Source organism: Medicago truncatula, chromosome 1 (genome assembly GCF_003473485.1).
Source record: "Medicago truncatula cultivar Jemalong A17 chromosome 1, MtrunA17r5.0-ANR, whole genome shotgun sequence".
Taxonomy (NCBI): Eukaryota; Viridiplantae; Streptophyta; class Magnoliopsida; order Fabales; family Fabaceae; genus Medicago; species Medicago truncatula.
In genome coordinates, this window is record NC_053042.1 from 2,594,827 (window position 1) to 2,620,356 (window position 25,530).

A 25,530-nucleotide genomic window follows, 5' to 3' on the forward strand; every position below is an offset into this window, starting at 1 on the left:
GCTCATCGGTACCAATTTCTTGAGTACAATAATTATGTGATTTCTTGAAGTGCACGTAATGCAAAGCTATGGAAAACGAGTCCAGATTTGAAAGTGAGTGTTTGTTCTCTTCCACTCTACCAAGCAATCTCATATGCTACAATAGTCTTCAAAATGGTTAGTATTTGTCTAGAGCCAATGAAATGAATAGAATGGTGGGAAAGTGGAAGGTTGAAATGAATGAATATACTTGCATATCAATTATTTTCTCTCCACCTTCTGACTTCTCAACGGTACAACTACAAATGACTCCTTGATTTGCAAGTTACAACTAACCATACCATAAAAAACAACATGCATATGCATTTGTTATCATATATCAAAGTATTTCTCTAGATTTAAATATAACCAAAAGGTAAATTATGTTTACTAGATTCAAATATAAACAAATTCTAATAACAATTATATTTAATATTAGAGAAATGATAATGAATGTCTTCATGACACTCTTTAGAGCACTGACATCATGTCAGAGTGACATGGATAATTTGAGTTTAAAATATGAAACAATATGTTCTTTAGTTTCTCTGCACAACCACTCACTTCTTCTGACATTTTTCATTTAAATATTTGTAAAAATAAAATATGAGGTTCGACATTAAGTCCGTTCCTTATTTATTTATTTAAATATTTCTAACTGCTATAATTAACAAACCAACTGCTCTATTATTTTTTACCACAACATTTTTTTTATTACACCATTCAACAATATAAATATCAAACATTTTGAGAACAAATAAATAGATGATCAACCATTTCACTTAATCTTAATTTTTCAGTCACATCTAGTCTTAATTTGAAGTATTTATATTACCTCTTTGTAATTTTTTTCTTCAACACATTTCATTTGTTAATGAACCCCAACCACAATAATTCTACACTCCCTCAAAATTTTGGGTGTTTGGTTTGACTTTTAGATGTTTTATAAGTGTTTTTAAAGTGTCAGAAACAATTTTAACTCGAGTTATGTTTGACATTTTTTTCCGAGAAATCAATTTTATGAATTAAAAACAATTCTACTTAAAGTTTAATATTAGAATTGATTCTAACATACAAATTTATAATTCAACTCACTTTTACATGAATACATCCAAATACAACTTATTTTTAATCAAAATCAATTTTATCGAATTAATTCATTTAAAAATTCAATTCTTGTCAAAACTGAACCAAACATAATTTTCTATTCATCATTTCTATTCAAACACAAGAATTTAGGATGAAGCTTGTAATTAAGACACGTCAAAGAGCATATGACAAAATGCATAGGACGACCTGAGAGAACATTCGCAGTTTGATACGCAACAAAACAATGGAACGGAAAGTTTTCGGTTTATTTGCTTCTCACTCTATTTTTATTTTTATTTTTAAAAGATGCTTCTCACCCCTTTTTTATAAATTATAACATTGCATTTTATCCTTCAGAAAAAAACATTGCATTTTATTATTTTTTTTGGTACACTTAAATTAAATTTTTGTATCATAAAAGTCGATTTCTTTGAGCACTTGTTGAAATGTTTGGATCTAATCGTTATATCAGTGTTGATTTTTTTGTCATGTGTAGTTTAGTAATATACAACTATTTTTTTATAACTTTTTGTGATAATTTTTTCTTTATATTAACATTATGTTTTTTTTTTTTCATCCCCGTAAGCTTAGCTCAGTTGGTAGGGATATTGCATATTATATGCAGGGGCTGGGGTTCGAACCCCAGACATTCCATTTCTCTACAATTTAATTGTGTGAACTCTAGCCACTAGGCTACTTGACCCAAAAAAAAAAAAACATTATGTTTTTAATTTCTTTCTCTATTGTTTTAATTTTTGTATCATTATCTTGTTTTCTTTTTAAATTAATGATTGTTTCAAAAAATTATCAATATAATAGTTGTTCAAATAACACAACAGTAAATATATCATACATTCTAAGACAAATATATATATATATATCACATTCAATGAACACCAATAGAATAGTGGGTAATTTACCCCAACCAATACACATAAACACATTTTTAAGTGGTATTCATGAACTATCTTGACCCCACCAACAGATTGCTCATTTTCATTAGTTAGTGGATAAATTATCCACCATTCTTCAAAGGTAATCTAGAAAAAACCTTTAAAAAAATAAAAAACTAATTAACCACTTTTTTTAATACAAAAATTTTAGGAAAATTGCAATAAATAGTCCAACTGTACGTACATCAAGTCATCCGTGTCACCTCCTCAAATTAATAGCCGCGTCACATCGAGACTCATCCAACTAAATTACCATATCACCCTTTCAATTTTCCTTAAATAAAAAACAAAAAAATTCTCCTTTCTTAAAATTGGATTCCTAGTTCTTTGTTTCTCCAAGATTCCATTTCGATTGTTCCAAAACAAAGGTTGTTTCTTTAACACTCTTTCTATCAACTTGTTTTGTAATCAACTTTTTTTCTATCTTCTTCATGTTTCTTATTTTCACACTAATTTTCTTTTTCTGTTAAGTTCTGATTAGTATTCAGATGAAGTGATTTTTTTTTTTTCCAATGTTCTTTTGGCTCGTTATTTTTTTATTATTTTGAACTCTGATTGTGTAAAATAGTTGATTGAATATGATTAATTTTGCATGTTTTTGTGATATATCTATGATTATGAGAAGATTGAGTAGAGTTTGATTGTGCTGATGATAGCTTAATTTACTGTAATGTTATGCATGTATCTGTTGACTTTCTTGTTGGTGGTTGATGAGTGATTTGTTTTTGTTTCTATGTTAAAAATGAATAATGGGCCTCTCAATTGCTTAAAAAATTCTCTTTTTGAGGGGTGTTTTATAGGATTTGAGTTCAGGGGCTAGACATGCTTGACATGATTGTTTGAAATCTTGTATTTGTTACTTCTTAGAGTGGAAAAGATAGTTTTTTTAAGCTCAGTTTAGTTCAACGATCATAGAAGTAGTAATGCACTAGATCCATCAGAATCTGCAGTTAAGCGTGTTTGGCCGAGAGTAGTACTAGGATGGGTGACCTCCTGGGAAGTCCTTGTGTTGCACTTCATCCCTCCATTTTTTGCCATGTGATGTTTCTACATTATCTTTTTATTTATAGAAGGGGAAAATGTCTTTCGGGATTGTAAACATGGGTATCAATGGCGGTCCTTTGTTTGCATTTTATTTTTTTATTACATTCATATTTGATTTGTTCTGCTTTTGTATCTTTACTTGATATCACTTCATAGGTTTTGCTATTGTAGTTTTGATATATGGTTGAGTGTTAAGTTCATTTGGGGTGGCATGTTTGAAGATAGTAATTTGTTGACTTCTCAATTTATTTTGTATTTACATATTTATTCCGAGGCAAGAAATGTTATATTTGTTAACAGAATAATGCAAATTCGTCGACATGCTTGCTTGTAGAAATAAGTCAATGAAGATGTATTTGGTTTGTTGTTGCTGAGACAACAAGGCTTGCAAAATTGTTACTTGTAAACACCTTTTCTTTATTATGTATTTTTGTGGTTACTTCAACTAGAAGTGAACTGCTGTATGCATGTGCATGCATGTTCCTAAGCTCAATGGTAATAATGTTTGAATGATTGTCCTGTGATCTTTGAAATTTTCTGAACTATATAATGAGTATCACAACCTTATATTCAGGAATGTCTAGAGAAGTCATGGCTTCTTCATCAGCTGCTTCTTTTGATTATGAAATTTTGGATAAAGATACCGACGTCCCTAAAACGGCTGCTGTTCCGACCAATCGCGCAAATCCATGGATTGAACCTGAAACATTGAAACTTCAGCACCGAATTGGTCGAGGACCCTTTGGTGATGTTTGGCTTGCAACTCTTCATCAGTCAACTGAAGATTATGATGAGCACCATGAAGTTGCTGCTAAGATGTTACATCCAATCAAAGAGGATCATGTGAAGATTGTATTGAAGAAATTCAATGAATTATACTTGAAGTGCCAAGGAGTTTCTAGTGTTTGCTGGTTACATGGAATTTCAATGTTAAATGGAAGGGTTAGAGTTGGACTGTGCATTTATTTCAATGTATAGGATATTGTTTGCTACCCTTTTGACTTCTATCAAGCTAACACATTTGTTTGTATTCACAGATCTGCATCATTATGAAATTGTATGAGGGTTCAATTGGTGACAAGTTGGCTAGACTAAGAAATGGATGGATCTCACTACCTGATGTTTTGAGGTGATGTGTTTTCAGAAAAACATGATTATCTTTAACTTATATAGCATAGGGAAAATTACTGGTCAATACTAAGGACGTGTTGGTCGTTAATGGCAGGTATGGGATCGATCTGGCTCAAGGCATTCTAGAGCATCATGCTAAAGGGATCCTTGTTCTGAACCTTAAACCGTGTAATGTTCTTATCAATGACAACGATCAAGCGATTTTGGGAGATGTTGGTATTCCCAATCTTTTGCTTGGCTCTTCATTCGTTAGCTCAGATATCGCTCAGAGGCTTGGAAGTCCTAATTACATGGCTCCAGAACAATGGAAACCAGAGGTCAGAGGCCCTATGTCATTTGAAACGGATTCATGGGGATTTGGATGCACCATTGTTGAAATGTTGACTGGTAGTCAACCTTGGTATGGATGTCCTGTTGGTGGAATATACGGATCAGTTGTTGAAAAGCATGAAAAACCGCATATCCCAAGTGGCCTTCCTTCTCCCATTGAGAATATCCTAAGTGCATGTTTTGAGTATGATATGAGGAATCGACCTTTAATGGTAGATGTTCTGCGCGCCTTTAAAAGGTTTGTATGCAAATGTATCAATCTGAAGCCATTTTTTTTTTGTATGCCGATTCTTGTTTAATTTAGCATGTAGTTTCAATTTTCAATCGTCACTTCACATTGGAGAAAAAAGACTTCACATGAAAACTTCTTAGATTCTTTAAAAGAAATTTCTGTAGTAACGAGTTATGATCATGACCGAGTATTGGTGAACCTGTACCTGTCCTGTGAATATTCCAAGATTGGGTAGGTCCGTTGTAGGACTAGAGCTCAAGGCTAAATGAAAGCCTTCTAGATTAGCTGTATTCCTGTGATGTATTATCTTGGGAAGTGTCTACATTTTGGCTTCCTCTTATCCAGGATAATGTCTGTACCTGAAAGAACTAAGTCAATAAGCATGAAGCTGTTTGTGCACGAGCATGATTATCTTTTTAGTTAATATCTATCTATCTTCATGTAGATAGAAATAACTTATGTTGAATATTACTTTATTCTTATTCATTCTGCCTATGTTGCAGGTCACTGAATGAACTGGCTAATGATGGAGGAGGATGGAGATATCAAGGAAACATGAAAGTAATTCCAAAATCAGGCAGCACTTACTACACCGAGTGGTTCCTCTCAAAGGATCAACTTCAGGTGGGTGACATGGTCCGATCCAGAAAGCCTCCCAACTCATGCAAAGCTCAAAACATGAATGTCCCAGACGGAACTGTCGTTGGCTTAGAACGTACTGCAGATTACGGATTTGTTTTAGTGAGGGTCCACGGTATTCATGACCCTATAAGAATTCATACGTCAACTCTTGAACGCGTCGCAAATGGCCTGGCAGCTGGTGATTGGGTACGCGTGAAAGATGAAAAGGAAAAGCACTCACCGGTGGGAATTCTACATTCCATCAATCGCAATGATGGTAGAGCTTCTGTTGGATTTATTGGGCTGCAAACTCTCTGGAATGGAAACCCTTCAGAACTTGAAATGGCAGAATCATTCTGTGTGGGCCAGTTTGTTAGGCCAAAAGAGAACTTGTTAAGCCCTCGATTCGAATGGCGTCGTAAAAGGGGAGGGGCCTCTGCTACTGGGAGGATTTCATGGATACTACCAAATGGGTGTTTGGTTGTCAAGTTTCCAGGGATGATGAGTTTTGGGAATGAATCAACCACCTTCTTGGCCGATCCTTCCGAGGTTGAAGTTGTTGATTTTAACACTTGTCCTGGGATGGTAGAAAAGTATCAACATGTGGAGAATCATCACTGGGCTGTAAGACCTGTTCTAGTTGTACTTGGCATATTTACAGCTTTGAAACTTGGCATATTAGTTGGAAACAAAGTGAAAAGGTGCAAGAGGTTCAAAGCAGTAGAAAGCAAAAACCAATATGTTGAAGGTCAAAACACAAACAGTCCTACAAGGATTATAACCCATGGCAACACAACATGGGGGGTTCCTTCAGTTGCCAATATCCTTTTTAAAGATGGTGCTTGACACTTCATATTAAGTGACTAATGTGTTCATCTTCTTCTAATCATTAGCTAGTGTTTGATGCGGTGAAGCAATTCTATCAGCTGTACTTTCACACTAGTTTGAAGTTGAACAACATTAGTTGAAAATGGTAATTATACATAAATGATGTAAGTTCTGACTCTGAATGAATCTAGAAATTGTAAATATCCTTTAAAGGATTAGCTCTGTATATATAGTTTCAACATATGCTTTGCAATGTGTTTAATGATGATCTCATGGTATGCCTATTGAATTTAATTGAAGGAAAGGAAGGCTGAGTGTGAAATATGCTATGACACAAGATACATTTGTGTATTGATTCTTGAAACATTGTGACAGAATTGGTGTGGAAATAGTCTTATAACTGAACAATTCCTCTTGAGAGCAACTTTTACCCCATACTCTTAAAAACCCCTCTGGATTTACCAATCCGAACGGAAAAAACGCCGTTTTTCCTAGCGTTTGGATGGGTAGTAACTTTGGACAAGAGAAGTTTCTAACCTTAGTAGAAACAAGTCCTGAGGATTGGAAGCATATTACCAACACACTGGTTTCTTTAGTCACCTGAACGTGACTATTTTTTTTAAGAAGACCAAAAACACATTTAAGCACAAAAAATAAGTATTTACAAGAGAAAATTATACTTTTTGAAAAAATGTTGAATTACATTTATCTTAGTATTGCGGGAAGATATATCTATACATTTTGGTGATGTTCATGTAATTCTTGAGTTGTGTTATTTAAACATCAAAATATAGACATTGTATGTGACACTGTAATTGTTTATTTCTATCTTAGTGTTTATCTTCTACAATTTACCTGCATTCTGGAAATACACAAAAACCAAATGACGCCATATTTTAGTGTCAACATATCATTTCTCAATTCTTTTGCATTGTATATCTATTAAGCTCAATAAACAACAGTTTAATGTTTTTGAATAAAAACGTTATAAAGTATAATAATATTATACTCAATATTCTATGGTGAGCTGTGTATGTTGCACATCGTATTCGTGGCCATGGAATGCCTTCAAACTTGAGAAATGGAGTCATTGGATAGAAACCAGAGAATTTATAACCAAATTTATAACGAACACGATGTCATTTTTCAAATTTGCATGGAATGCCTTACACGTTGTCCAAACTGAACCATTTACAATCAACCTAGATTCATCCTCCACCATCGCACCATGAGAACAAATTTAACACGTGAATCAATGAATACAAATATCGCTGTTAATAATTAATACACGGACATGTGGCAAAACGTGATTGGTATATTTTCAATAATATTGTGCATGTGTTCTGCCAAATAACTGATCAGAGCAAGTTCACCCTGTATAAAAAGCTTACACATATCAATCCATGTGTTTCATAACATTAATAGTTTGTTTCTTCAAAAAAAAAAAACATTAATAGTTTGCAACAGCACCTTCGATTGAAGTAATTAAGGAAAAAAGTGCCTGAAGTAATGTTTCTTATTTTTGTTCATTAGCTTTAGTTGTGAGAATTGTATTTTTCAGCATAGAACTGAAACTAAAATTGAGCAAATTGTACGCAATTCCGTAGCAGCAGAAGTCATTGGATAGAAACCAGAGTAGTTCAATGCAGAAAAATGGAGCATATTTTTTCTTCATTTATTCTATCATATACACTAGTGTAATGGAGAAAAACTAAGCAAAACTGATAAAATATTTGTTGTCAAAAACAATTACAGTCTAAATGTAACTAGTACAACAGAATAAGTTTCCACCTGCACAAATACATGACAGATACAATCACTATACATATCTCCGCAAACAAAGTGAATATCTTATAACCTACTTTTTGTGGTTAACCTTGCTATGCCTTTTAGCAAAATAGATTACAACATACAAATACAACGTCCCTCTTCAACCGGCGTCCTGTAACATGTCTTCTAGCTTGCAGCAGCAAGACCTGCATCCATCACAAGCTGCTCTGTCAATGCTGAGAGACGAGCAACTCCTGCTTTTACCACAGCCAAACAATCAATGCAATTGATATTTGTGATTAAATTGAGGTTAATATCATTGTTATTTTGCATGAGACTGGTATAGCTATCAGCTTCAACGCTCGGCATGGCCTTGTTCAAAAGTTGTTGACTCATTTCTGCAAGTTTCTGTAGAGTGCTAGTTGCAGCTTCAACTTCATCTTCAAGCTGAGCTGCCTCAAGCTGAAGCTTCTCAATTGCCAAGTCATCCATAGTTTTCTCGGCGATTCTCTCCTGCGTCATAGCATACACCATTTTATGATCATTAGCATCTTCTGTAGCCATGTCCTTAGCTTTTCTCAACTCTTCCTCTTTTGCATCCAATCTTGCAAGAGTCATTTTAAGCTCCTCATCTTTAATTGTTAGAGCTCTCTGTGCAGCAAGAACTTCCATCTCCTTGGTTTTTAAGTTTTCCTTGGCCAACTCGAGCACATTCTCCAGCTGTTTTTGTTGCCAACTCAATTCACTAGTAGGGTCCTCCGAAAGTGGCATCATTAATTGATCACCCAATTCATTTAGCGGTCTTGATGAATTGATGTCTTCATTCTTAATGGAAGCAACGAGTTTGTTTGTGAGATCTAAAACTCGTCCAACCACAGTTTCGGCCTCAAAAGCCTTCAGGCTTGTATTATTCAACTTATTTTGGATTACCTTCACATGCTCATCTTTCTCCCTTAACATATTGGTTGCTTCAATAAGCTGTGTTTCTTTGTCATTCATAAGCATCTTAAGATCAGAGATTTCCTGGTTTAGTTCCACCAGCATCTTCCTAGCACTGGAAAGTTCCAAGTCTTTCTCCTCCAAGAGAGCCTGAAGAGAAGCCTTTTCAGTTTTCAATTCCTGGATTTGTAGTTTAGCATCAACAAGCTCTGACTCTTTGACATCAAGAAGGGCACTTTTTTCCTTAAATTCAGCACTTTTTATATCTAATTCCTCTTGAAGCAAAGCCATTTCTTGGACAGCCTGCTCCAAAGAAGCTTTTTCTTTCTTCAGCTCCTCCTGCAACTTCTTCATGAGCTCCTTCTCTACGGACAAATCCTGTTCGAGTTCTTTATTCAAAGCTTCTGCGACACTAAGTTTTGTTCTTTCATTCTCAACTTCTATTTGGGCATCTTTCAAATTTTCCATGTACAACATGACACTTTCCCTTTGGTCTGCAAGTTCAGCCAGCTGCTGTTCCAACAACCCTTCTTGTACTTGCATTTTGTACCTAGAAGATGCAAGCGATTGCTGAGACGAAACTAATTCAGACCTGACATCGCTGAGAAGCTTCTTCACCCTTCTGAAATCCTCTAGCGTTTCACTACGCTCCTGTGCATGCTTTGAAGCCTCCTCTTCTAGTCTCTTAAGTTCCTCCTGTGTTAACAACCACTCCATCGCCTGCTTTTCCAAAGAGGCCTCTGCAACCTTGAGTTTTTCTCCTTCAACATCCCTTGCAGCAACGGATAGACGTAGTTCTTCTTCTCTTTGTTGTACAACACTCCGTAGTTCTTGAAGCTCAATTTCTTGTTTCTTCACGACCTCATTTGCTTCACTCAGAAGCTGAACCTTTTGTCTAAGCTCAGAATCAACATAAGCAGCTTCTTCACTCTTCTTAGCCAAACCAATCTTCATTTTCTCCATCTCTTCTTCCTTCAAAGACAGCGCATCCCGTAAACCATCAGTTTCACTATCACGATCTCTAAGCCGGAGCTTCAATTCCTCTACCTGTCCAGCTTGAGAAACCAAACTAGCCATTGCCTCCTTCATCTCATCTTCAAGCCTCTCATACTTCTCGCGAGCAGCCTTAATTTCACCCTCTTGGCGCTCTAATTCCTCTTTAGCATCCTTCAACTTTCCATTCTCCAACAAAACAGTTCTCTCCACTTCCTGTAAATGATCCTCCTTCTCCTTCAATTCCATGAGCGCAGACAAAAGATCCGACTCAAAATCACGAAGATCTGGTTCCTCTCCTATCATCCGGTTGTCCAACTTCTGTGTCTGCTCAAACAACCTCTCGAGAAGCCTAGCAGATTCCGGCGCTCCATAATTGTTAAAACTAGGTCTATTGTCATTCAACACCGATTTAACAGTAACACCATTCCTTAACCAACAACCTTTTCTTCCTTGAGTCACAACAAAATTTATTTGGCTACGAAGTTTCCTATTGTACCTAAGAGAGCACAACAACTGCACACACAAACAAAACCATTCCAAATAATATTCATCATTAATATTCCAAACCTATGCATCAAACTTGCATTAAAAACTTTGATTAGTCACTAATCTCATTAAATTTCCATAAGTATACATAATATAGAACCTTTAGTCACTAATCTGGTCAAATCTCCATAAATATACATAATTTAGAACCTAAAAGCACAATAAATTCACAGAAATAACGCACAACCATTCCACATCTCACAACTTAATTTTTTTTATTAAGCACTCATTAATCCCTTTGAACAATGAGATGTGGAATGACAAGTTGATTTTGACATGTTTGGTTGCTCTCGAGAATAATTTATTTTGCCGCTAGAATCAATTCTAAGAATTAATTTTTACACTCAAATTTATTGTTAACTCTTTTTTTCGCATGAATGTATTCAATCATAAACACCACTTCACCTTCAAGTTACTCTTAGTTAGAGTCAATTCTACAGAATCAATCAAATTTACAAATCAATTCAGTCAAAATTAATTTTTGTCCCGACAGATACAAAACACTAACTGAAGTAACAGTAGCACAGTCCGTAACAGGAATATTATTAATTTAAAATTTTATTTTTACAGTTTTTTCGGTTGAATTTTGCACAAATCTTAACAAGACTATTGAATGAATCTACAACATCAATAAATACAATGAAGTATTCATTAATTAACAACTAATCCAGTTGAGATTCAAATAGATTAGATTATATAAATAAAGTAGCCGTAAATCACACAGTCCGTAACAGAAACAGTATTAACTTGAAAAAAATTCATAAATTTTTGCTCAAAAGTGTTAAATTTACGATTATATACAACGTACATAAAAACTAACGTAGGAAACAAAAAAAAAAGGTATATAGAAAAAGAGGAACGAACCTGTGAATAGGAAGGAGAAGAGGTAGGACGAAGCGAAGATGCAGAGAAAGTCATAGCAATAGCGAATAAGGTGCAAAGTGCATTTACAGAAGGAAGAAGAAGATTCCAGAAACAACAGCACGCTACCAGCGTTGGTTTTCAGAGACGAAGAAAAAGAAATGTTAATAAAGAAAAAAAAAAGTATGTCGATGGAGGGAAAAGTAATGGTGAAGGATTATTATAGAAAAAGAAAAAAGAAGAGCCACAAAAGTTTAGTACTAGTAGTAATTAAGAAGAAAAAATTCTCAGGTGAGGTGTGAGGGAGGGGTTTTGGATAGAAATGAGTAAAACCTGACGTGTCCCTCCTGCTCACCAAAAAGCCATCCATCACTTGTACAAACAAATAATTTGTCATATTTACGTTATCCTTTTCTCACCTCAAATAATTAACATATGCATATTTTATTTATATTTTAATTACACTACATTAACTTACCTATCAATTATTCGTTCCATTTCTACATCGAATAGAAAAGTAGAAGTTGAAAGAATCTTTAAATCCATTGTTTGAAGTTTTAGGTAAGAGTATGCCGTCTCTCTCATTTGTATGGTTGATCTAACCTCAACAACACTAACGTGAAACTTAAATCTAATACTTCCATCAACATTTGGTGTAAAAAGAAAAATACTTCCACCAACATTAATCTAAGTGAAATTAAACTTGTCTTTTAAACAAGATCTTAGGTTTAAATTTAGAGGGTGAAAAATATGTGGTTGAAAGGAGTGATTTACTAAATATATTTAGATGATTTAAGTTGATGTAAAACTTTAATAACTTGGTATAGGAGATCTAATAAAAAAAACTTGGTATAGGATATATATTTCTTCTAACAAAAATATCTTTACAACAAAGTGACAAAATAAATATTCATATATTTTCTTTGAAATGTAATGATCTCAAACATTTTTTTAATGATATTTAAATTAATAAAATGTAAATCAAGTTGTTTGGGCTTCACTGGCAAGGAGCTCCTTCCAAGGACGTATTCGGAGAATACCGGGTTCGATTTTCGGGGAAAACAACGCTTGGCCAGTGCGCATGCCTCTACTCACGAGTCAGATTAGCCGTCCATCTTTGGTGGGTCGGAAACCGGTACGAAAGAAAAAAAAATTAATAAAATGTAATTTTTATAACTTCAAAATAACAAATAAATAAAGAGTAGGTTTTTTTGTTTTATAAATTACAAGACCACTTAAATTATGCTTTTTCTTTTCTTAACTTTTTTTGACAAATTTTTTGAAGTTAAAATCTAACCAACCACATATACGGTAGTTGACAAATTTCGACCATAAATTAATTTAATGAAGAAGAAGTAAATTATGTGAGCACAATGAGTTTTCAAAATATATGGTGACCAATTTGAATGTGGAAATTGGTCGACGTTAAGAAAAACCATTGCCCGAACACGTGTAGTTGTAATTCCACCAATCCGTTGACGTTGGTTTGGCTTGATCTACACTTTCCCTTAGTGTTCTAGTGGTTGTAATTGTAACACTGTGGATATATGGATTGTTTGTGGATATATAGATTTTTTTTGGTTACATTGTGGATATATAGATATGAATAAGCATGTAATATTGCATTTATTTATATTGTAATTATCTTGTGTGGAGCTATCATATTCATAGGACCAGAAAAGAAAGAAATAGAGGCCAGGGTTCTTGGACTTGGACCCCATGCCACCTTGTTGTCCATGTTCAATTTTGTGGGTAAGGATTTTCCAACAAAAGCCATTAGAAATATTTTGAAATACATCGTCTTTATATAAGTCGGTTAAATCAGACAAAAATAGTTTATAACTACCTATTGACACGCTTAAACATTATTTTGATGCAACAATTATAAATATCCGATCATATTCACAATAATATTATCTAATTTTTATATTGTTGTAATGTATTCTTGCAAAACTTGTAAACTTGTTTGTAAGGGTATGAAAATCTTTTTTTTTAGAAACTAATAAATTCTTTTCAAGTTTTATCTTTTTCATACGCGGAGATTAGTTTTTTTCAATGCACTGCAGCTCATCCAATTGTCAAGGATGATGTAATGTAGAATCTAACGATTTGTGCAAAGATATTGAGTGTAAATCAGCGCCAAATATAAATGTTATGTCATTTTAGTTATAGATTTAATAACAAGATAATGTGACACTGTTTTTCACCTACGGAATACAAAACGGTCATACCTAATAATATGAGGATCCAAGGGACAACGATCACTAAGTGGTAATCAATGTTCACAAACCAAAGGTTGTTGATGCCTTAAACCTTCACCGTGAGAGTTTGGGGTGAGATGATTATGTATATACCATCTCATCACCCACTTTGCTCTTTCGTGGAAATATGCTCACCATGTCGATTAAGAATCGGTAAAATATGCGGTAAGTGACAAACAGATTAAGGAAATATATGAATTTCTCTATCATTGAATCACAGAGTTAATTCTTGTGTTCTATAACTAATTAAGAAAGTTATAAAAACTATCGTTATAGTTTTTGATATGTATAAGAGTTTTAATCCTAACATATAACCTAATGAAATCAAAGTTGAATGTACAATCTCGAAAGATAAATTTTACAGACATTTATCTGTTGTTGTGACCGGAATGCCTATCGACATGGGAAGGGAGGCAACCACAGATCTTGGAGTAGTTTTTGCAACATAAGTGTGGTTAAAGAGTGTCCCGGAGGCACTCGTTAACATTTCCCTTATTTTAATAACATTTTTGAGCATGTTGTAGATTATTGAGCCCACTTGTGTACCATTAAGGTACCAATGGTATATATCATTTGCCAATTAGAGTGTGCCACCTACCAATGTTACATTACCAATGCTTTATTTGATATATTTTTTAAAGGGTGTGCCATGTGGCACATTCTAATTAGGCAATAGTATATATCATTATGTTACACAAGTGCTATCCGTCAGCGTACTTTGGATGTTGGAACTTAATTTGATGTCTTTGCATGCTCTTGCTTCACTCATAAAAAAAAAAATAGTGGTATTTATAGAAAAAAGGCAAAAGAGAAACCAATTAATAATTAGATAAGAGAACAAAAATCACACTATGGTTTCCAATTATATTACATGATGTTATCATAAAGGAATCTCCTAGAGAGTTTCTTTAAAAGAAAAAATCTCCTTGAGAGTTGGTCACTATAATTAACTTTTACAATTTATTGTACTAATTATTCACTCTTTTATATTTGTGCATTTTCTTAACAAACTCCAAAAAGACATAATGAATATTTGCACTGCTTTTCCTCTTCTTTGTATCCCCCATTCCTTTCATTTTCCTATTTCTTTGTTTTTCTCTCCATCACATTTTCAAATTCGAACCCATTCTGCATACCCATTTTTAGCGTTCCATTTCTTTGTTGTTGCACATTTTGTGCTATAATTTTTTCCGACGTATTATAGGTGGATATGTTTATAAACGAGGTTATGACAATTTTGTTCATAAATTTACACACAAGAACTTAATTCACATACACCTCAATTCACACAGGTGAGCTTGGTTCGCATATGATTTTCTGATATAAAAAAAATATCAAAAATAGTAAAAATATCAATTAGAATGAAGATACTCTTAATATGTACACTTCTTTGTACTATTCTAAAAATTTTCGGTTAACCAAATATATGGTCTGTGTGACTACATTTTTTTCAATTGCGTGACCACTATTTTTCCACTTAGTTAACCAAATAAATTCTAGAAAAATAGTGGTCACGCAACTCAAAAAATATGGTAACACAAACCATATACTTGGTTAACTTAAATTTTCCAGAGCGGTACAAAGGGTGTACACATTAAGAGCGTTAACGTATCATTGCTGTATCAATTATAGTAATTTTCAACATGAATGATGCTACGAACATACTTGATGAGAATATCTCATATAGTAGTTTAACATCATTTAAGAGCTAGTTTTGAGTCTTTTTAGGAAGTTTTCAATTGTTTTAGTTGAGTTTTTGTAAATAAAAAAATGGGCGAGCAAAATGAAGAATAAGACGTTGAAACATGCCAAAATCATCCAAACTAGACAACTTTGTGGTCATGCTATACTTTTTACAAGGATGTCAACATGATTTCTTGAGGTATAGTCACTACGAACGTTTTAGTGAGGCGAAATGGGACAATGGATGAAGAATTGCAGAGAAGCCATTAATGGAAGAAGCGCAATGTGTTCTATGAGCCACGTGATGTGTCGCACGATAAGAAGGAAAAACATGATGTACAACTATTGTCCATGACGTGACGCGTGCTTTGATCCACATATCACCCCATCATGAAGAATTGTGAAATGGATCACCACTGCCATGGACGCGACATGCAGAAGTTGGTGTACGTCGCACACATATTGTTATAGAAATTTAGGATTTACACGCCTATAAATATCGAGGACTTGCCTCACTTGAAAAACACGCTTGAACGACCAGAGAAAGGTGAAAATCACGATTTAGGAAGGTTACCATTGATCGGAGGCGTACGGAGGCTAGGTATCGACTAACGATGATTACGATTCATATACTTTTGTTTTTGTTTAGAACAACATGAGTAGTTAAATTTTTAGGGTTAGGTCATGAAGACGACCCTCTCTGTAACTACTTGAAATGTGTAATCTATTGGTCTATTTGAACACAATTACTTTATATATGTTTTAAGAGTCTTGTTAACCAATGCCCTTAGGGCACTAGTTAAGGATTCAAATATAGAAATAATTTACAAGTTTTATGTAGATATAGTTATTTTTTAAAGTTTCAATGTGTTGAATACATCATTCCCAAGATAAAATTTCCTTTTTAAACTTCTTAACAAGTGTCCCAAGAACACTTGTTAACATTTCCCATGTTTTAATTCGTTTATAATTTGTTCTCAATGATTTTTGTGCGTCTACGGATGTCCAATAAATTATCCAATTTCAATTGACCGCTAACCTCGACTGTTGCAATTTGCACTAGTTATTACTCACTTCGTCCCGTAATAATTGAACCATTTGCCAAAAAATATTGTCCCAAAAAAATTGGCCCATTTCACTTTTCAATACAACAATAATTACTTTTTTCCAAATATAACTCTAGTTAATACTACTTTCATCACTCTCAATTCAATATATTCTACTTTGCATTTAGGATAAGAAATAATGCACCAATACTTAACAAGACACTCAAAACTATTTTTCTCTCTCTTTCATTTATACATTTTTTCTTAATATGTGTGAAAATAAAAAAAGGCTTAGATATAATGTGAGAGAGGGAGTATTTGTTATAACTACAATAATTATTTCTATTTAATTTCCTCCCATTAAACTTGTTCCCTGAAAGTCGTCATGAGTTTACAAAGAGAAATGATATTTGAACAACCATTTTTTACAACTTTTGTGACAACTTTCTCTCTCATAGTCACATTATCCTTTTACTTTTTCTCTCTATTGTTTTGATTTTTGTGTCACTACCTCATTTTCTTTGTAAAATTTTGGTTGTCACAAAAGTTGTCATATGCATGGATGTTCAAATAACACAACTCGTTTACAAATGTCCATGTCTTAATATGATCCGACGATTAAACCATGGACACCGATTGTCCAATTGGTTGCTTTTGTTTTAATTGTTCTAGGTTTATTAATAGAAAATAATTACTCCATCCGTTCCTTTATAATTGTCACTTTTGCATAAATTTTTTGTTTCTAATTAACTGTCACCAATACTAAATTTTAATTTCGTTTTCAAAGTTCAATGTATCATTAAATGTGGCTTTACCTATATTACCTTTATATATTTATTGCAGAGAGTGAAATATATGAAATGAAATATTAAATAATTAAGGTTATTATAGAAAAAAAGATAATTTATTATATCAAAAGTAGTAAAAATATTTATTATCTTGATATGTGTAAAAAGTCAAAATGAGACAATTAAAAAGGAACAAGGGAGTATTATAGATTAGTGACAATTTTGGTGCGTATTAACTCCTTTATACGATTAACGGCCCTAGGCCTAGGAACCTAGTGAATTTTGGAGCAAATTACACGGATGGTAATATGTTTTAGTCCCACCAATACTTACTACTCTCATCTTACAATAATTGTCTTTTTTTTTTTTTTTTTTTCTTAAAACAATTGCCACTTTAAAATATCAATGCAATATTTATTATTTTTTTCCATTATTATATTTTTATTTATTGAATTTCATTCAACTTAACTACTCCACTAACTACAATTAATAATTGTATTTAGTAAATGATATTAATTTTACCATTGAAATCAATACAATTAATCATTATTTTAATAATCGTACACAAACTTTAAACGACTATAATTTAAAGACGGAGGGGTACTTTAGAACTAGAATAGATATTACACACATACTACATGAACTATTTAAAACAAGAATAAATGTTACATGACTAAAATTTCATCAATAAGCTATTACTACTACTTAAGTGTTTTTTTTTTTTGAACTGCATTATTATAGTAGTACTATGTAACTAGATTCAATTCCCTATTTACAGAACATACAGCGAACAATACAGAAGTCAGAACAATAAGTCTCATTATAACTGCTATAGTGGTCCAACTCCAACAACGTGAAAAGTGATTGGTTTGTTATTGCTGATTCTGAGTTTGCATTGGGATCAATGGCATCTGAATTTCAGTTATCATCATATTCATACATAGCTCTCACAAGGAGTCACCTTCCACTCAGAGTGATCTTAAACTTCTGCATTATCTCAGTGCTCAACTTCCTATAAATGTCACTTTTTTTTTCAGAAATAATAAAAAATGTGGGGTATAAAAAAGAAATGAAATATTTCCAAATTTTATATCAACTTTAATATTTGAGCAACAGTTATAATATGGGATAACACTTGGGGGACATAGAGTTGAGTGATATTGACTAATCACAATATCACAATGCTTGTGAAAAAGAGAAACACAAATATTATGATTGGCCAATGTCACCAATATCATCCAACTCTATGTTCTATAATATGGTCCAAACTTTAGTATAGTATATACACAATTGGCTCAACATTCACACACGTTTCGTGCTTAATTTCTTTAACATTTTTTTAAATAGGTTTTCCTTTAACATATTTAGGTGGCAATTGTAAAGTTACACACATTGAGTTACGTATACATAGCATTGGCCCATGATGGCTATATATAGCCACACATGCATAAGTAGTGGCTTGATATTATTATTATTTTTTGGCTTATTATAACAAAGTTATTTTTTTCTTTCTGATTTGTTCTTTAGTGTAAAGTCGATAAAAGGTTTGGTTCTGAAGATTACAATCTTAACGACAGAGTCACAAGATATGTTTGTTGCAATTGAGCCAAAGTGTCTAACACCACACAGTACCTGCCGGTTACACTGTAACATTGGCAATTTATTGACATCATAGAAAATAGATGGGAAATTTGAAGAAAAAATAGGAAGAAAAAAATAAATATTATTATTACTCAACAATTTTTTATTATGTTTATTGATGATGCTTGTTGATTTATAATTTCCAAAAAATTCAATTCAAGGAATTGAGTTCTTCTTCGTTATGCAGTGAGATCTCAACCGTTGGATGAGATCATCTAATCATCTGGTCATTGTTTAATGACTAAGATCTGCACGTTTGTTGTGAATCCAGATCCGTAATTCGAGGATGCTTCCAATATACACCTGAAATATAAAAAACTTTGAAAAAAACCCCAAAAATCAAATAAAAAGTAGAGAGAGAGAGCAAGTGCAATAATAAGTTATGACCAAGTGCAGTTCTAAACTATGTTCAAGTGATTCATGTACCAAAAACTGAAACTAAAACATAAAAATTGATATGTTCGTGCGTGTGTATAGAACATACATACATATGTGTGTGTCTAGAGACTAGAATTGGACGACATAGAAGGACATGATATATAAATAAGAGCAATTCATAGAAAAAAAGAACCAGATCATCACAGTGATTTTCCACGACCTTCTTGAATTGCGCTAATTGAAATTATGTTGCATTGAGAAACCATGCAATACAGTTCAAGAAAGCCGTGGAAAACCACTAAGAAGACCATCCATAAATTAATGAACTCTCTTCTATATGTGAAACAGTTTTCTTAGAATAGAAAGAGAGAGAATGAGAGAGAAAAGTGAGGAGGTGGAAGAGAGTGAAGGAGTACATGGATTGCCTAACTGTTGATGACTGCTCGAATATATATACATGTGATGTAAGGTAGGGTAAAGATTAAGAGTGTTGCATATCTAACACCTTAATTAGACAACATATGGAGAAACATGTACACCTTAATTATAGAACATATCAATTACTGTATCGAACGATATTTCTATCGTAAAATTTTCATTTTTGAAATATTAATTACCTGCATAAAGGTAAATTATGGTGTTTGTACTAGTAAAATACCAATTTTTATTTGCTTTTACAAAAGTTTTTAATGTTTATTTCCTATAGATCAGTTTTAGTGGAGATAATCTTATTTAAAACGTGTCGGACATAGCTTCTAGAAAAGTTTTAACAATTCATTATATATGCAACCAAATATTTTATAGGTTATGCTAACAAGTGCTCTAAGAACATTGTTTAAGGAATCTATTATGAGAAATGTTTTTTCGAAAACATAAGTCAAACACATGTAAATGTAATAATTACATAAGTTTCTATGCAAAAATTTGTACACTTTTGCCTCTCGAGTGAATACTAACTTTGGACACTTTCTGTCTCTAGAGTAAATACTAATTTGAGTGGTGGAGCATGTCTATTTAGCAAGTACTGTCATTGCTCGTCCTAACCATCATTGGGAAATTCTTCGAAGCATCTCCTCCATTGCACCGGTCCTCCATCGCACGGGTATCGTAACTGATTTATCCTTAAACTATGTTCTCGGAGTACAGATCAGTTATAATAACCACGAAAATTGAATTTTAAGTTAAAAACCATGTAAAGAACAGCTAAAGAAATGCATATGAGTTTTTCCAAAATAAAAATATGACATCTTTAATTTTAATAGTCAATTTTGCCAAAAAAAATTATGTACATTTTATAATGCATTTTTTCTTTAAAAATTATATTACTTAAAATATACAAAATAGTTTTTCGGTAAAATATTTCCCGTGCAGGCACGGGTCTCAAACTAGTCTTCTAATATACCCCTCATTCACCATATTTTTTGAGGGATCCATTCCTATTATTTTTTCTTTAATTTTAAAATGTAACTGTGTTTTAATCATAAGTGACGTATTTTTTCCCTCAAAAAAAATTATACGTGACGTATTTTTGTATGTTTTTTCCCTAAAGAAAATTATACGTGACATATTCTTTTAGACTATTTTAGGTTATTACATATAAAACAATTAGGAATAAATGGATCATTTATGTGAAATAAATAAGTGACCTACCAAATAAATTAATGATCATATTGTCTATCGAAACTTACAAATAAATGATTCACTGGTTTCATAGATTAAAGCCACTTGTTAAGAAAGAATTCAAATTTTTTTTGGTGACGTGTTCACTGACTTTTGAGGCTTAACACCAACATATAAAAGAGATAAACACATAATTTATCTTAAATATTTTTATTATTTTTCCCTTCTTAAAATAACGCAAAATTTATCTTAAATATTTATCAAAATAATCTACAGAAAATAAAATTAATAATACATTAAGAATGACTTTCCCTCAAAAAAGAAAGGTAAGAATCACTTTCATGTTAGTCAAAAAAAGAATGACTTCAATGATGTTTCATGTAAAACTTCTAGTAAATGTTTTTTTCTAAAACATTCTAATTAAATAAAAAATGTCTTGTGCTGTTTGTAAAAAAAATAAAATGTCTTGTGCTACATATCGGTAGACGTTGTTGCTTGTGTCATGTAATTTTATAATCCTTAACGAAGTAAGTTTGTTCGAGTAGACCTTATTATTTCTATTATATATATTTTTCTTTTTAATTTTAGAGTGAAAACTCATTTTATTCCCTAAAAAAAATCGAAAGACCTAATTAATCCCAAAGAAAAGTAAACCGGAACAATTTTGTCCATACCTTCTTTATTATTGGTTTTTTTTTTTTTTTTAACAGTAAAATGCTATTAATAAACAAGTCGGAACAACTCAAGATGATCCGCGGTGGGAGAAAGAACAAAAACAACCAGTAGAAACAGAACAAACAAAAGCGCAAATCACGTGTCACACAAACGACGTAGACATACTCACACACCCAAAAACAGACAACCAACACATAACAACAAACATCGGGGGGACAAAACACGAAAATAGCACCAGCCTGTCCACCCAAGCAACATAAAACCACCACACTAAAAACCCTAGACTACCTCAATAAACAATCCATAGGATTCCAATACTACGCGTAATACAAACGCGACACAATTTTCAACCTAGTAAGACTCCAATGCCACAAGAAGACTTTATTTTTTCCACCAATTCGTCAACCTCCTTGTCATTATCATTAAAGATATAATCATTCATCTCTTTCCAAATCACCTAAATTGCCGCGTACCAAATTAACCACTAACCACGCCTAAGCTTTATAGGCCTCAACTCAATACATAGTCCAACAGTTCAAATGCAAGAATAAAGTCTGAGGGGTGATGAAGTTTATTTGGAGCCAAGTCAACACCTTCCAAATCAAATCACAATGCAAAAAAAGACGAGTTGGAGTCTCTTCCACACCGCCACAAAGAACACAACTAGTTGAGGCATCCACATTCACACTTGTCTATACACGAGGTTTACACGAGTTGGAATATGATTTAAGAGCAACGTCAACAAGAAGACAAGCACCTTAGTCGGATCCAGGTTCCTCCAAAGGCAGGTAAACACCATATTCTCTAAATCCCTCACAACAACATCAAACAAACACACTTCGGTCGGGAGGTAAATAATATATGGGCAAGAATTGTTCCAATCCAGAAATTGAACTCGGGTTTTATCAAACGTCCATCATTGATGAAGCTTATTAGACAATTGAGCCCAATCAATGGCTAAGGAACTAGTTTTTTAGTTTTTGTTTTGTTTTCATGAGTTTTTTTGTTGTTGAAAAAGAAGCTCAACAATAATAATAGGCTAGTTTTACCCCTTAAACTACCATATATTTATTGTTATTTTTAAGGAATATAATTATCTATTATTTGTTATCGTGATGTTATATTTGTATTTTTCTACATTCAAAAACTTATTATTAAAATTTAAATTTGAATTTCTGCATCTGAAAACTTCTATTTTAAGACGCTGTATTTGGATTTTTATGTTAAAAAACAATTTCTAGATGTTATGTTTGAACTTTTCACATACAAATATTGATATATAGATTTTCTATAATACATTTAATTTTTTGACGATTGAATTGTTTGAATTTTTTTTCATAAAATCAATACATTTAATTTTTTTTTAGTTATTGGCGGGAAAAATTCAACAAATTTAGGAAATTACATGATCTGCTACAATTATTCTGTTAAAAAACTGACCTGCTCCAATTATCACAACTCCAATAAATCCATTTTTACATATGCATTGCACAAATTTAAGTATAACAAGTCCAATAATCAAATGAAAGTTCGCCAAATTTATTTATTAAAATTAAAACAACAAAATTGCTAGATGAGGCAAACATGCTTACCCCATTTATTAAAATAACACATCTCACACCAAGATATAGTGCAGATTTGAATTGAGGGTGAATTTAACAAAATCACAATGACACCGTGTGATTTTGACAAAAACAACTCGTGAAACTTCAACAAAATTATAGTATTACTATAATTTCGTTAAAGCCACCGTAATTTCAATCATACACATAAACATTAAGTAAAATAAAAACGATAATGAAAGTATTGTAACATAAGTATTGGTATGGCTTGAACCTTTCACATGAAACTCTATGAACATTGGAAACCATTAGGAACAGATTTTTGACAAGCACTAAGTAGGAGACTAAGTGTGACAGGCACATTCAAGTTGATACCAAGAACGTTAGCCTTAATAGCGGTACAAAGACAAACTGCTGCGTCCAAATCAGCCAAACCTTGAATCAATGTACAACAGTTGCTTGAAGCAGGACTTCCAACAATAACATTAACAAGTCCTAGAACATCAGCACATACACCTAGCTTTAATGTGTCACTAGGGCATTTTTGTGCTGTTGAAGGAGTAGGAGGGCTAGCCGTAGGCGTTGTTGAAGGAGGTGGAGGGCTAGCCGTAGGCGTTGAAGGAGGTGGAGTACTAGCCTTAGGTGGAGGGCTAGCCGTAGGCATTGACGGAGGTGGAGGGCTAGCCTTAGGCGTTGAAGGAGGTGGAGTACTAGCCTTAGGTGGAGGGCTAGCCGTAGTTGATGGAGGTGGAGGGCTAGCCTTAGGCGTTGTTGAAGGTGGTGGAGGACAAGCCTTTGGTGTTTTTGAAGGTGGAGGAGGACTAATTGGAGTTGGTTTGCATGAAGCGCAATCATGTGAAAATGTTGAATGAGCAAAGAGAGAAAATATTATAATTAGTGCACTAAGCTTGTTGGAAGCCATTCTTAAGAAATGTGTGTACTAATATTGTTTTTGTATGTTTTGATGTTGAATGAAAGAATGATCAACTTGGCCGATTTTATAGGCAAACGTTTTGTGAGGTTATGGTGAAATTGAGTGGAAGAGAGTTTGGTATTGATAACGTTTCACTTGGACTTTAATTTTGTAAGCTTGTGTAATGATGGTTTCATATCTTAGTTGTTTTTTTTGTGACTAAAATATCTTAGTGTTTTTTTAAACAATCTTAATGGTTGTTTTTTTTAAGGCTAAAATGGAATATATTACCACAATAAAAATGTCAAGCTACACAAGAAGTGCTTTGGAAGACATCAAAAATTTCAAGAGAAATATTAATGGTTGTTAAAAAATAGGAATTTTTGTCAAACTTAAAAAGACCAAAAGATGTATTTGGCCTAAACTTTACTTTATGTTTTTTGCTTTCTTAACTAGTGTTCTAAAGACATTAATTTACATGTTATATTTGCAAAAAAAAAAAAAACGTATCAAAATAAATGTCACTTTCATTGTAATATTGATTAAGCTTTGTCACTTATATTCTTTAATTAATTTTATTTGTATCATTTCCTAATCAATTTCCTATACGATAATGGTAAACTCATAAATATTTGTTTTAACAATAAAGTTTGATGAGTTAAGCATTGGAGGCTCATCAGGGTCAGAGCAGGGCTCAAGGTTCAAAGAACGCTTATAAAAGTATTTACAGATCACTCATCAAGGAAGTCCTCACTTCGAGAACGAGAATTTGACACACAATCTTGCAGGTGAGTCAACTCCTTACCAATTGAGCCAACCTTCATTGAAAAATACACCAATACTTAATAAATCTGATGATCTTGTCGGACACAATATCTCTGGATGGCGGTGTTGAATGGCCGTTGAGTGTAGGACAATCATCATCAACCTTCTTCTTCGACGAAGAAGGGTGGTACCTAAGAACACACTTCAACGCTTAAGCCAGTAGGCGTCATGGATCTAATTCAAGGGATCATTACGGTCCATGGAGGCGCCCATGTGGCGGTCCTTCTGGAGCTGTGAGAGGATATTTATATCCAGTCATAGTTTAGGCCTTGATTTAGACCGGAACAACCAACTTAGTAAAATTATTTATTATTTTACTTTTTTATTTATAAATATTGTTTATGTCCGTGTGCAATAAGCAAAGAGTGAAAAGAATAGTTGAAAGATCCCTTAGTGAAGGATTGCTTGTATAGTGGGATAAAAATGAAAGGTGAAATATATGAATTAGTTTATTTAATTATATGAAAGGTAAAATATATGTATTAGTTTATTTGTAAGATTACATAAGAGTTGACCGATGAAATTCTACTTTTATTTTAAATTTGGATTATATACATTTTTGGTCTTTTTAAGTAAAAAAATAATAATGAACTTTTGATCCCCAATTTTAAAAACAATTTTTTCTTCTTCTTCTCAATTTTAAAAATGATCCCTTCCTGTTTTGAGGTCATTTTTGTTGAGTTGGCATATTTATTAATGACGCGACAACCATTTTTAATCTTTTTTTTCTCCCTAATAACATTGAGATATTCAGCGTGGCTACATAAGTGCTGCATGCCA

At 32.9% G+C, this 25,530-nt stretch overlaps 3 protein-coding genes across 5 annotated transcripts; 1 reads left to right on the forward strand and 2 right to left on the reverse strand.

Annotated features, from left to right (window-relative positions):
* The first annotated feature begins 2,309 nt into the window (after positions 1–2,309).
* LOC11440775 (uncharacterized) lies at positions 2,310–6,540 on the forward strand. Of its 3 annotated transcripts, none has more exons than XM_013610343.3 (5): positions 2,310–2,428; positions 3,679–4,046; positions 4,142–4,233; positions 4,330–4,803; positions 5,301–6,540. In XM_013610343.3, exons 2-5 carry the CDS (start codon positions 3,681–3,683, stop codon positions 6,262–6,264), a joined length of 1,896 nt encoding a protein of 631 aa, XP_013465797.1. In that variant the 5' UTR covers positions 2,310–2,428; positions 3,679–3,680; the 3' UTR covers positions 6,265–6,540. The 3 variants fall into 3 exon arrangements, with proteins under 3 accessions (XP_013465797.1, XP_039688045.1, XP_013465798.1); XM_039832111.1 differs by having other exon boundaries at positions 2,377–2,428; positions 3,673–4,046; XM_013610344.3 differs by lacking the exon at positions 2,310–2,428 and adding an exon at positions 2,498–3,599.
* Positions 6,541–7,892: 1,352 nt separating this feature from the next.
* On the reverse strand, positions 7,893–11,660 carry LOC11429820 (centrosome-associated protein CEP250). The gene is made up of 2 exons (XM_024775256.2): positions 11,362–11,660; positions 7,893–10,464 (listed from the first exon to the last, which is right to left on the reverse strand). Exons 1-2 carry the CDS (start codon positions 11,413–11,415, stop codon positions 8,203–8,205), a joined length of 2,316 nt encoding a protein of 771 aa, XP_024631024.1. The 5' UTR covers positions 11,416–11,660; the 3' UTR covers positions 7,893–8,202.
* Positions 11,661–22,968: 11,308 nt separating this feature from the next.
* On the reverse strand, positions 22,969–23,997 carry LOC11421406 (14 kDa proline-rich protein DC2.15). Its single transcript, XM_003588731.3, has one exon. It carries the CDS (start codon positions 23,932–23,934, stop codon positions 23,302–23,304), a length of 633 nt encoding a protein of 210 aa, XP_003588779.1. The 5' UTR covers positions 23,935–23,997; the 3' UTR covers positions 22,969–23,301.
* Between the last annotated feature and the right edge of the window lie 1,533 nt (positions 23,998–25,530).